This window comes from Schistocerca serialis, chromosome 5, assembly GCF_023864345.2.
Source record: "Schistocerca serialis cubense isolate TAMUIC-IGC-003099 chromosome 5, iqSchSeri2.2, whole genome shotgun sequence".
NCBI classification, from domain to species: domain Eukaryota; kingdom Metazoa; phylum Arthropoda; class Insecta; order Orthoptera; family Acrididae; genus Schistocerca; species Schistocerca serialis.
In genome coordinates, this window is record NC_064642.1 from 232,272,747 (window position 1) to 232,286,961 (window position 14,215).

The following is a 14,215-nucleotide window of genomic DNA, read 5'->3' on the forward strand; positions in this document are numbered from 1 at the left end:
AAAGAAAGGAAGAGACAGGGAGAGAATGCTTACCACACATTAAAAAATGAATTACATTATTTAATTGGATAGATAAAAAATCTACTCACCAAGTGGGGGCGGAACACACACACATAAAAGACTGTTGTTGTTGGCAAGTTTTTGGAGACAGTGTCTCCTTCTTCAGGCAGAAGCATTGAAAGGAAAGGAAGAAGGGTGAAGAAAAAGGACTGGAGAGGTCTAGGAAAAGAGGTAGATTTTGGGAAAGTCACTCAGAACCATGGGTCAGGGGAGACTTACCGTACAGGATGAGAAGGAAAGACTGATTGTTGGGGACTGCATCGGACGGATTTTCAAACTTCAGGTGTCATCCAATGCAGTCCCCAACAATCAGTCTTTCCTTCTCATCCTGTACGGCAAGTCTCCCCTGACTCACAGTTCTGAGCGACTTTCCCAAAATCTACCTCTTTTCCTAGACCTCTCCAATCCTTTTTCTTCACCCTTCTTCCTTCCCCTTCAACCCTTCTGCCTGAAGAAGGAGCCACTGCCTCCAAAAGCTTGTGTATCACAATAGTCTTTTATGTGTGTGTGTTCTGCCACCGCGTGGTGAGTAGATTTTTTATTTATCCAATTAAATAATTTTATCAATAATTAAAATGAATTACATGTCATTCTGAAGTGATGGTAGCTTTCGAGCAACAGGAGTGGAAAAGTGAATCTAACCAAACTTACGGTTGATGGCCAAAACAACAGCAACAACAACAACCATTATTTGAGAAACATGTACGCTAGTAATAGCATATGAAAACCCTGCAGCAGTATATAAAATGATCTGTATAGATATTGACTGGTCAAATTAGATGAAGGCTTCCAATAGTTAGGTATACAAGAAACCTTTTTCAGCTGTATTCATCTGAAAATCATGGAGCATATTTTTATTATTCTTTATTTTTGTTTTTGATACATTTTCAATAGATCACTAAGCAGGTGTAAACACAAGGATGTGGAATGAGTCAAAACATCTCCAAAAATATGACATGTTGAGTGGTCAGTAGTTAGCTCACTCTGTAGGACAGTGTTCAAAAGGTGAAAAAGGTTCTCATTCTTGTTTGTGAGCCTAATAACTGCTCAGTGCTTCAAATATATATAACTGATCACCCTTTCACCTCTCATTATTTGTATTCAACCTAGGACTTTTCATTACCCTGGTGTAAAAGTATGTTTTATTTTCTTTTTAACCTTTATCATTCCTGTCTCTCCATGCCACAACTTGTATTATCATCAATTATTTCTCTAATCACAGACATGTTTGCACAGTTCATTAAATGTTTGAATTACAGAGATAAACACCAGCTTCTAATCTGGTATTTCGCAACAGTTCAAAATCTGAGTCATTTTAGTGTCAGTATTGCCAGCTCATTTGAGACTGCAACTGGCAACTGGGTGTTGTTTCTCATGCAATCTTGACAACTTTTCCTTAAATGTGATTTATCTTTATAATTTTTACAACACCACAAGAAAATTTACATATGACTTTGGATACTTCAGATTCGGCGTTATGGAGAGCTTTATGAATCAACTGTGAAAATACACCCAGAGAAAAAAGGTGGTCTGAAAGCTCTTCTAAGTGAAATGGTCCATGCCAGTTCCAAAAATGGAATTAAAGGAAAAGTTGCAGCAGGTACAGTAGTACAGTTTCATAAGTATTTGTCGAGAATATTGGAACGGCGCTGTTTACAACTGTTATGTAAGGAAAAGAAATTACAAAATAAATATATGAATGCATGTAGCAACAGGTTCAGTATAACATGTGAACAATGCAGTCATTTGGAAACTATTCATTTGAAAATATGTTATGTAACTAGTCAGTACAATGCCTTTAAGTGACTTATTTCTTTGTTAATTTTTTGTGTCAGCATTATTTACAAAAACAGACACTATTCATAGAATACAGGAACTTACAAAAATGTGAAGAACCTTAAATGGTAATAGAGGTTTCTTTGGCAGAACAAAGCATAAATTTGAGACAGGTTTGGATGAAGCAAGGTGGTGAAGGAAAAAGGCAGCAAATCACATAGAAATCTGAGTGAAAAAAAATGTACAAGAAACACCCAAATATATAAAGTTTGACATTTTTATCTTAGATGATCATAAATGTGTGACTGGCAGCATTACAAATAAATGAGCATGTAGTTGAAACAGAGCACATTGTAAATGCTTATATTCAGCAAACATGGACATCTGTAATATCTTAATGTAGTTCTCTTGTAGTTTGGCCCCACAGAAACTTCAGGTAGGTGATATTTAAAGTATTTTGAGTTGAAAGATGCAATAAATTGGAACAGATAATGAAGGGAAGAACGACATTGTCATAAGCTCAAGTTAAAGAAAGGCTTACACAATAGGTGGGCAGAATAATATATCAGCTTATTAACCTAACTTCTTCCCATGTATTATGGATTACCTGAGGGAGTATAATTATATTCTCATGCTTCAGTATTTTTTCTTTGTTATCTGGTAATAAAGTGTGATGATCATATGTACATGTACACCTGAAACCGTCCATCAATGATGCTCCCCCCACCTCCCCCCCCTCACACACACACACACACACACACACACACACACACACACACACACACACTACTGGATCCTTCTGCAGACACGATTCAGTGTCACTTAAACGGTTATAATGATCACAGAGATTGGCTTATATTGGGAAGGTTCGCACAGCATTGCGTGAAGCCAAATTGTAGAAGATCGCAATTCATCTTTCGAGTCATAAATACAACTACCTTATGCAGTGTAGTGGCAAAGTGCAATGGTTAGTGTATAAACTTGGTGTGCAGAAGGTCATACATTCAAATCTCATCAAATGTACTGAAATTGTTTTTGTTTCTAAATCTAATCAAAAGACTGTATAATTTTTAATCAATTAATTGGTATAAATGGTTTTTTTTTTTTTTTTTTTTTTTTTAATTTCTAATACTTTGCTGCATTGTTTTCATCATAGTATTGCCTCTTTTATTTGCTCTTATTTTTCTTCCTAACACTTTGTTTTCATTTGGAATCTGCCTGTGTCACTTATAATCTGCAGCCAAGTGCCAACCAGAATTGCTCATCAGTTGATAAAGTGGCAGCTCATGTAGCCAGTGTGAGGATAGTTTCAGGTAACCAGGGACATCAAGAAATTACAGTTTAGCACTGAAACTGAAATGTGTCTGTCTTGAATTTGCTTGTAGAGTTTAGCTTTAATTGCCGTGAACAAAGTGATTGTGATTTTGGTTCTGCTGCATATTTTTTACTGCTGATTTCAAAGATACATTGCACATCATGAGGTTGTGATTAGGTTGGGACATAGGTTTAAATTTAGGGAAAACATGTTATCTGCACAATTCAGTCATTGGTCACTTAAAATCAGCTTTCAACAGAGCATCTCACATTTCTGTCATACCTCGCGGCGGCCGCTTCCAACATTGCTGTCCATTACACATTAGCAGCATTTGTGACCTGTGGTGTTTGTGTGTTGCCTACAGTTGAGTGTTAGCCGGCAGCCAATGTGTTAACACTGTAGTGGCAAATGACACATCAACTTCCAAGTAATTTTAATATTATGAAAAAAATGGATTGCTACTTGTCATATAGAAGAGATGTTGAGTCGCAGACAGGCACAACAAAAAGACTGCTGCACATGTGAGCATTCAACCAAAGGCTTTATTCTACAGTAGAGAACACACACACATTAACACAAGCACAACTCACACGTCTCTGGTCAGTGAGGCCATACTGTGAGCAACTGCGCATGATAAGAGAAGCAATCTGGGTGGTGGGGGTACAGAGGAGGCATAGGGCAGGGATAGGGTTGGATAGCGGGGTAGGGGTGGAGGACAGTAAAGTGCTGCTTGTGGAAGCAATTCAGGGACAGGGTGGGATACCTAGGTGCGGTGGGGGGGGGGGGGGGGGGGGGTTGGGGGGTTGGGTTGGGGGAGAGCGTGGAAAAAGAGGCCAGTAGAGGAGGGGAAAAAGGAGATTGGATGCATTAATGGGATAGGGAAAGGTGAAGGACAAGGACTAACTGAGCTTGAGGCCGGGGGGAGGGGGGGGGGGGGGATGTTACAGGAACATATATATAGCAAGGAGAGATTCCACCTGCGCATTTCAGGAAAGCTGGTGTTGGTAGGAAGGATTCAGATGGTGTAGGCTCCAAAGTGGTCATTGAAGTGAAGAATGTTGGGCAGCATGTTCAGCAACTGCGTGGTCTAGCTGTCTTGGTTCCAGTTTATCAGTGGCCATTCATGTGGACGGACAGCTTGTTGGTTGTCATGCCGACGTAGTGTGTGGCACATGGTTGCTGCTTAGCTTGTGTATCATGAGATGGCTTTCACAGGTAACCCTGCCTTGGATTGAACAGATGGTGCTTGTGACCCGACTGGAGTAGGTGATGGTTGGTAGGATGTACGGGATGCATCTAGCATCTAGGTCTATTATAGCAATATGAGCCATGAGGCAATGGGATGGGAGTAGGGTGAAGAAGGGATGGACGAGGATCTTGCGTAAATTCAGTGGGAACCGGAATGCCTTTGTGGAAGGGGTATGATGAGTAGTAATCAAATGGTGGAGAATGTGATTTAGTTCCTCCAGTCCTTGATGGTACTGAGCCATGGGTGGAAAGCTCCTTTGTGGCTGGACAGTGGGACTCTGGGAGGTTGTGGGTTACTGGAGAGACAATGCCCAGGAGATCTGTCCTTACAATATTGAGAGGGTTATTTCTGTCTGTGAAGGCCTCTGTGAGGCCCTTGGTATATTTGGAGAGGGATTGCTCGTCACTACAGATGCAATAGCTATGGGTGGCTAGCCTATATGGAAGGGACTTCTTGGTATGGAATGGGTGGCAACTATCGAAGTGGAGGTATTGCTGGTGGTTGGTAGGTTTATACAGTCAGAGAAGTACTGATGTGGCCATCTCTGAGGTGGAGGTCAACACTGGGGAAAGTGGCTTGTTGGGTTGAGGAGGACCAGGCGAAGCAAATGGCAGAGAATGTGTTGAGGTTCTGGAGGAATGTGGATAGGGTGTCCTTTCTATTGATCCAGATCACAAAGACATCATCAATGTATGGCGCATGAACAGGTTGGCATAGGATGGTGCCATGTGGATGCCCATTGTTGTATGACGGATTTGTTTGTAGGAGATGCCTTCAGAGGTGAAGTAATTGTGGGTGAGGATATATTTGGTCATGGTGACCAGGGAGAAGGTTTTAGGTGTGAAATCAGTCAGGCATTGCGAAAGGTAGTGCTCAATAGTGACAAGGCCTTGGGCTTTAGGGATATTAGTGTAAAGGGAGACGGCATCAATAGCGATGAGCAGGGTGCCGTATAGTAAAGAAACGGGTACTGTGGAGAAAGGGAAAATGGTTGGTGTGTTATATATACAGGGTGTTTCAAAAATGACCGGTATATTTGAAACGGCAATAAAAACTGAACGAGCAGCGATAGAAATACACCGTTTGTTGCAATATGCTTGGGACAACAGTACATTTTCAGGCGGACAAACTTTCGAAATTACAGTAGTTACAATTTTCAACAACAGATGGCGCTGCAAGTGATGTGAAAGATATAGAAGACAACGCAGTCTGTGGGTGCGCCATTCTTTACGTCGTCTTTCTGCTGTAAGCATGTGCTGTTCACAACATGCAAGTGTGCTGTAGACAACATGGTTTATTCCTTAGAACAGAGAATTTTTCTGGTGTTGGAATTCCACCGCCTAGAACACAGTGTTGTTGCAACAAGACGAAGTTTTCAACGGGGGTTTAATGTAACCAAAGGACCGAAAAGCGATACAATAAAGGATCTGTTTGAAAAATTTCAACGGACTGGGAACGTGACGGATGAACGTGCTGGAAAGGTAGGGCGACCGCGTACGGCAACCACAGAGGGCAACGCGCAGCTAGTGCAGCAGGTGATCCAACAGCGGCCTCGGGTTTCCGTTCGCCGTGTTGCAGCTGCGGTCCAAATGACGTCAACGTCCACGTATCGTCTCATGGGCCAGAGTTTACACCTCTATCCATACAAAATTCAAACGCGGCAACCCCTCAGCACCACTACCATTGCTGCACGAGAGACATTCGCTAACGATATAGTGCACAGGATTGATGACGGCGATATGCATGTGGGCAGCATTTGGTTTACTGACGAAGCTTATTTTTACCTGGACGGCTTCGTCAATAAACAGAACTGGCGCATATGGGGAACCGAAAAGCCCCATGTTGCAGTCCCATCGTCCCTGCATCCTCAAAAAGTACTGGTCTGGGCCGCCATTTCTTCCAAAGGAATCATTGGCCCATTTTTCAGATCCGAAACGATTACTGCATTACGCTATCTGGACATTCTTCATGAATTTGTGGTGGTACAAACTGCCTTAGACGACACTGCGAACACCTCGTGGTTTATGCAAGATGGTGCCCGGCCACATCGCACGGCCGACGTCTTTAATTTCCTGAATGAATATTTCGATGATCGTGTGATTGCTTTGGGCTATCCGAAACATACAGGAGGCGGCGTGGATTGGCCTCCCTATTCGCCAGACGTGAACCCCTGTGACTTCTTTTTGTGGGGACACTTGAAAGACCAGGTGTACTGCCAGAATCCAGAAACAATTGAACAGCTGAAGCAGTACATCTCATCTGCATGTGAAGCCATTCCGCCAGACACGTTGTCAAAGGTTTCGGGTAATTTCATTCAGAGACTACGCCATATTATTGCTATGCATGGTGGATACATGGAAAATATCGTACTATAGAGTTTCCCAGACCGCAGCGCCATCTGTTGTTGAAAATTGTAACTACTGTAATTTCCAAAGTTTGTCTGCCTGAAAATGTACTGTTGTCCCAAGTATATTGCAACAAACGGTGTATTTCTATCGCTGCTCGTTTAGTTTTTATTGTCGTTTCAAATATACCGGTCATTTTTGAAACACCCTGTAGAAGGGTAGGTTACAGATAATGGGCTGAAGGTGTTAGTCTATGGCAGCAGAGTGAGTCTCAGTGGGATCACAGTAACTGGCTACAATGGGGTGTCCTGGGTGGTTGGGTTTATGGACTTAAAAAGCATGTAGAAGGCAGAGTGTGGGGATTGGCAGGGATAAGGAATGAGATTCACTCAAGTGAGAGGTTCTGGGATGGGCCTAAGGATCTGAGGAGAGACTGGAGATCCTGTTGGACTGGAGTCCTTTTGCCAGGTAATCCTTGTGATTCAAGACCACTGTGGTGGAGCCTTTGTATGCAAGTATGATTATAAGGTCAGGATCAGTTTTTAGGTGGTGGATTGTGGTTCTTTCTGCAGATATAAAGCTAGTTTCCATGTTGAGGGATTTGAGGAATTATGGTGAGGCAAGGTTTGAGGTTAAGAAATTCTGCGATGTTAACAAGGAGAGATTTTGAGGCAGTGGATGGATCATGGTTGGGTGGAGGAGTGAACTGAGCCAGGTACAGCTCACCATTGGTTGTGGGTTGAGTCTTATTTTTAGGGTTGGTGGCATAAAAGTGTTTTCACTTTAGGGATCAGGAGACAGAGAGAAGCAGCACAGCCGGACTGAATCTGGGTGTGGGACAAAAGGTAAGCCCTCTGTCAAAGAGAGAGGGGGGGGGGGGGGGGGGAGAGAGAGAGAGAGAGAGAGAGAGAGAGAGAGAGAGAGACTAAGGCTTTTAGAGGAAAGTTTCATGACTGTGTTTGGGGTCTGTTTAGGTTCTGAGTTCTGTATTCTGTATTGCGGTGGGAGGGAGTTACTGAGGGTGTGGTAAATGTAGTAGGTTTGTGAGGCAGGCTTTGTCAGCTATGAGAGGATGTGGGGGAGGCCTCAAGCTTCATTAGTCCCTGTCCTGCACCCCCTACCCTTCTCTGCTCCCACTCCAGTACTACACAGCCTTCTGTCTCGCCCGAACCCACAGTCTCCTTATTCTCCTGTTCTGTTTGTCTCCTTTTCTGACCCCCCACCCAGCCTCACAACTGCACCCCTCTACCATACCAGTGTGTATAAGCAGACAAGGAAAAAAAAATTCCCGGATTTTACCCGGATTTCCCGGTTAAAATACACTTTCTCCTGGATGAAAATACACTTTTTAAGTGTTAAGTGACAGTATATTTTCCCTCGGAATTGTAAAACTTACTACTCTTTTGAAGGGTTAAGGTTTTATGCACCAGCTTAAACTTTCCGGCACATCAGTAAACAACCGCGAGCGAAAAAGAAAAAAAGAAAAATATTTTATGTGCAGCAACAAGTATGCTGTGTATTTTAATATTACAAAAGTATAAATTCGAATGCCACCAAACACAGCACGTTACTTTCCAAAGTGTTGAAATCGAGATTGCGATGCGCTTTTGTCAGTCAGTCATAGTTTATGTCACGTGATCTCGCCAGCCAATGAAAGCAGATATTCAGAGTATAGAACAAGGCCTATGAGAAAAGCAGGCCATGGCAGGTACATCACAAAGGTAGGCCTGGACTGTTCACAAACACACAAATAGGAAAAGTTAATGGTTTAAATTAATATACAAGTGTGGCTACAAGAAAAGCTACGCTTTCACATATAATACAGGTCTTGGGGGTCAATAAGCTACCAGAAAAGCTTAACTTTCACTTACAAATTGGTCTTTTTTTACACTTTAAGATACATCACACAAATATGCCAGAAAAACTTTTAAATAATGACATAAATGTCTGGTCTTCTTGGCTTGAAGTTGTTCTAAGTGGCTGCTCCTCAAATGGGTCCTCAAATGGTTAAGTTTTAAATGAGAGTCAACACAATGTGATTTAAGAAATTCATTGCACATTCTCAGATGCAACATAATTCATCTTGTGTAAAAGGTAATTTACACTGAAAGTGACGCATTTCAAACCACCATTTGCAATATTTTCCCGCAGCTATTAGAAACAGGTTCATTTCAGCAATTGCCATTGACCACCAGAAAACAGTCATTACTGTGTGTGCGCAGCTACGATGACGTAGGAAGCCTGTATGTTCATACATTTAAAGCATTAAGAAATATTACATTACATCATAAAAGAAACAGGGCATCAGATGATACACCAAGAGTATCGGAATTTTGTAAACCATAATAAAATACATAATTCTGCTTACTGTGCACATTCGTGTGTCCTGAATCACAATGAAGTAGGCCCCAACCTGGTGTTAAGCTTTTCAACATGGTTTTCGGGATATAAATTTTATTAGAGTACCAGTACTGCACTATCTCATGTTTGGTTCTTTATTATGGCATAATGCCATATGTGCCAGAAGATGAAAACTTGCACTTGAAATCCAGCAAACAGTTGAAACTAACCAATAGTCTGGAATGAAATAATTTGTTTCAAATAAATTGACTGCCTCAGTGCAAAAGATTAATAACAGCCAAATTTCTTTAGCAAGCCAACGAAAATAAATTCATCGTTCTGCAAGGCAATTAATGCTTCACTGTCAAAAGCCTGGAAATAAAATAATAATAATAAAAACAAACCTCAATGTATTGTAGTCTTCCATAATTATGTGAATATATTTTAATTCAATTGATGGCTCCCGGCCTCAGAAATCCGTTTTGCTTTCATTTGACTTGAGAGCTCTAATCAAAGAGGAAACAGCAAAATCACTAAATGTAAACACTGTGTGCCACAAAAATTTTTCTGGCTAGCATCTGGCTGCTTCCTACAGCCGATACATCCAACAGACTTACTTCAAGTAGCCAGAAGTGGGAAAATGTACTGTTCATGCGCGACTCAACTGCACAGGTGCATGAGCTCTCTGGCAACTACTCTAACGAAGCTAATATAAACAGTTGTGATGTCGTGCTCATTGCAAGTGGTTGTTTTGAAGTATTGCATAGTCTTTCGTCCTAATGCCTTTAACAGATTTTGCTGTTGGCAGATGCTTGCATGTGCAGTGTGTTTTGTTGTAAATAGCGCATTTCCTTTACAACTTAAGTTTTACGCATTTTTTTTTTTTTCTTTTAGTGGTGCAGCATAATTCTGCAGTAGTGGAATACAGTAGTATTCTTTGTTGGACTATCAGTTCTTAGCAGTCAAAATTCCAAAAAATTAACTGAGAACTAAAACACTGAAAAATTCCCAGAATTCTAAAAAAATTCCGGTGTTTTTCTCGGATTTCCATGTTGTACCAGGGTGTATACACCCTGCCTGCCTTGTCACCACCACATCCCTGTATGCTGCCACAAACATCACTTTACTGCCCTGCGTCCCAACTGTGCTATCCCTTCTCCCCTCCCTGCCCAAACCTCATCCTTACCCCCACCAACCAGATTGCTTCTCCAATCATGCACAGATGCTCATAGTGTGGCCTCAGTGGCCACAGTGAACATCTCCTCTATATGGTGAGTAGCAATCTATCCTGTTCATAATATTGTCTTTATTCCATCCTAGATTTTCCATTGTTCATCAAATAATTTTAATAGAACTATACTGAACTATTTGCTTAACAGCTGACCACTACTAAACTAAACTATTCTCCCCTAACATTGAATGTAAAGTGTGCTTTTCTACAATATTGTCATAATAATAACTTTTTGTGATATATAATGGATAGAAATGTGTACAAATAAATTTACATGTGACAACATACGTGGCAGAATAAATTGTTGTAAAAACCTCATAGCTGTTCTATGCTAATTTTTTTAAAGTTAATATTTTTAAAAATTGCTATTGAAATATGTAAATTTCGTTAAGAAGAAATGAATATTTTAATTCCCTACTGCATTACCATATTCTAACGTTAAAGCTTTATCATTTTACTTTCTACTGTGTATAATTGTGTGTTCCCCACTCACCGCAATATTTTCAGAATTGTGAATGCTTTCATGTTTTTTGTGTGTTGCAGAGCAAACACCCTTGCAAAATACTGTGAGGAAGGAAACCTCTTTCGGGAATCCACTACCATCTATAGTGTCATTCCTTGAAGCCTTGACAACAAAGAGTGATGATGGGCGAGTACTGGTGTCCATAAATACGGTGCTTGGGAAGGGTAGACTGCGCTTCATGCTACTCAACCCTGCTGCACACATAGAGCCCATCATCAAGTTGCCAAGGTCTGTCACACTGCCACAAGGTGGATTTTGCACATATTATACCAAATATAAACCTACCTCAACTGAGATTGATATTTTTATTATTTTTTTGTTGAATTTCCTGTATAAAACAGTTCTATCATGATTATCTAAATTTGAATATAATTGAAAAAGAGTAATTAATTTTTGTTAAGAGTGGAAAAAAACACCTGATATTTTGATAAGCAGTATAGGCTTTATATATTTTTGAGATGTGTGATTTGTTTGCTCAGTAGGTAAATGTCATACTATAAACCAAAGGCCCAGGTTTCAATTCACAATTGATCCAAGGATTTTTTTTCTGTTACTTATGTCTACTTTTACCCTCTGGCAGTGTTTGTTAATGTGAAAAATATTATGGTATGGAGTTCTAATTTTTAACTGTAGGTCCTTTTATAATTGGCTGCCTGCCCATTCAAAACTCAAGAGAAGGCAAAGACATCCTACCACCAGTGGGCCCTTTCTGCCACTGGAGTTTGTTGAGCACCTCGGTAATGTTCCCACACTGACTGAACGATCCCGTGATGAAATGCGTTGCTCTTTGTTGGATCTTCTCTATCTCTTCGATCAGTCCTACTTGGTAAGGAACTCCGATTGATGAACAATATTTAAGAATCATTCAAACAAATGCCTTGTAAGCCACTTCTCTTGTGAATGTGTCACATTTTCTTCAGATTCTTCCAGTGAATGTCGGTCTGGCATCCTCTCTTTCTTTTGTTTTTTCATGTGGTCCTTCCACTCAAGGTCGCCACGGATAGCTGCTCCTAGGTATTTTACGTAGATACTATTTTCAGGAATTTGTCATCAATAGTGTATTTCACAGTAGCAGATTCATTTTTCTATGTATGCACAATCTGTTAACTTTATTTACATGCAAGACCAGCTGCCAGAGCCCGCACCATTCATGAATCCTCTGTAGGTCATTCTGCAACTTGATTTTGTCTTCTGGCATTACTACTTTCTTACAGACAACTGCATCATCTGTGAACAGCTTCCGATTCTTTCTACTGGATCATTTATGTACAATAATCAGGGACAAATTATTTAGTTTCACCTGAGTGCTTCGGTAGATAGGTTTTTGAATCTCTGCGTATTACTAGACACAGTTCGTGTGTTTTCCTCAGGGTCTACAGTTGAGTTGCGCAGTATGTGCCGATAGTCCGTTTATCTGCATAGTTTAGTTTTCCACGGCCTTTAGTATGGACAGGGACTGCGATTGTTGTGTGCGGATGCGAGCCGAGTTGCTGACACTTCGCTCTCAGCTTGAGGCTGTGATGGCTTCGGTTACACAGCTTGAGGCTGCAGTGGATGGGCACCACTGTTGTGGGCTGGCCGTGGGGATCCAACAGACGTCCAGCATGTCGGAGTCCTCCAATCGGTCCTCACCAGTTTCCAACCCAGTTACTGCTGGCACTGAGGCTGACACCTCACCTGTGGTCAAGTGGGAGGTCGCCCTGGGGAGAAGCAGGCGGCGAAAGACTTCCCAGGCGGCCGCACATAAGGCCTCCCCGATGTGTCTGACAAACAGGTTCCAGGTGCTGTCTGTGGCTGACACTGTCACTGAGCCAGGTGTTGTTGCCTGTCCTGTTTCAGAGGAAACCACTCAGCCTGCAAGATCCGGGCAATCGCAGAGGGTGGGATTATTGGTAGTTGGGAGCTCCAACGTTAGGCACATTATGGGGCCCCTTAGGGACTTGGACGACATGGAGGGTAAGAAAACCAATGTGCACTCAGTGTGCATACCTGGTGGAGTCTTTCCAGATGTGGAAAGGGTCCTCCCGGATGCCATGAAGAGCACAGGGTGTAGCCAACTGTAGGTGGTGGCTCATATCGGTACGAATGATGTGTGTCACTTTGGATCAGAAGAGATTCTCTCTGGTTTCGAGCAGCTAACAGAAGTGGTAAAGGCTGCCAGTCTTTCTTGCAAGATGAAAACAGAGCTGACCATTTGCAGCATAGTTGACAGGACCGATTGCGGACCTCTGGTACAGAGCCGAGTGGAGGGTCTGAATCAGAGGCTCAGACGGTTGTGCAACCGTGTAGGCTGCAGATTTCTCTTCTTGTGCCAAACGGTGTTTGGGTTTCGGGTTCCGCTGAATAGGTCAGGTGTCCACTATACGCAGGCGGCGACTACATGGGTAGCAGGGGCTGTGTGGCGTGGACTGGGCGGTTTTTTAGGTTAGAGGGTCTCGGGAAAACAAAAGAAGGGCCTTAGTCACAAAGGGTGCAGGCTGAACACAGGAAAAACGTAGATACAGTTGTAAATTGTCGTAGCTGTGTTGGGAAAGTACCAGAGCTCCAAGCACTAATAGAAAGCACTGATGCTCAAATCATTATAGGCACTGTGAGCTGGCCAAAGCCGGATATAAGTTCAGCCAAAATTTTTGTGAAGAACCTAACGATGTTCCGAAAGGATGGTGGTGGCATGTTTGCTGCTGTCAGAAGTAGTTTAACTTGTGGTGAAATTGAAGTAGATACTTCCTCTGAGTTAGTATGGGCAGGGGTCATTGTTGGCAACCGGAATAAAATAATAGTTGGATCCTTTCACTGACCTCCCAATTCAGATGATACAGTTGCTGAAAGGTTCATAGAAAACTTCAGTCTGATTTCAAACGCGTACCCGACTCATACAGTAATAGTTGGTGGTGACTTTAATTTACCCTTGATATGTTGGCGGAAATACATGTTTAATTCTAGAGGTACACATGTAATATCATCCGAAATTATGCTAAACGCATTCTCTGAAAATTATTTCGAGCAGTTAGTTCATGAGCCCACCCGAATAGTAAACGGTTGTGGAAACACATTTGACCTCTTAGCAACAAACAATCCTGAGTTAATAACGAGCATCAAAACCGATTCAGGGATTAGTGAACACAGGGTTGTCGTAACGAGATTGAATACTGTAATCCCCAAATCCTCGAAAAATAAGTGAAAAATATACCTATTCAGAAAAGCAGATAAAAATTCAATTGACACTTTCCTGAGAGACAATCTCCACTCATTCCAAATTAATAATATAAGTATAGTCCAGATGTGGCATAAATTCAAAGAAATAGTATTGGCAGCAATTGAGAGATTTATACCAAATAAATTAACAAACGATGGAGCTGATCCTCCTTGGTACACA

The 14,215-nt window shown here is 41.7% G+C and overlaps 1 protein-coding gene across 1 annotated transcript in view; it reads left to right on the top strand.

The window, feature by feature from the left end:
- The window catches only part of LOC126481229 (ATP-dependent DNA helicase DDX11), a 164,943-nt gene that overhangs the window by 116,331 nt on the left and 34,397 nt on the right, over nt 1-14,215 (top strand). The window contains exons 10-11 of the mRNA XM_050104842.1: nt 1,528-1,660; nt 10,860-11,067. Coding sequence (XP_049960799.1) covers nt 1,528-1,660; nt 10,860-11,067 — 341 coding nt within the window. The remainder of the gene's footprint in view (nt 1-1,527; nt 1,661-10,859; nt 11,068-14,215) is intronic.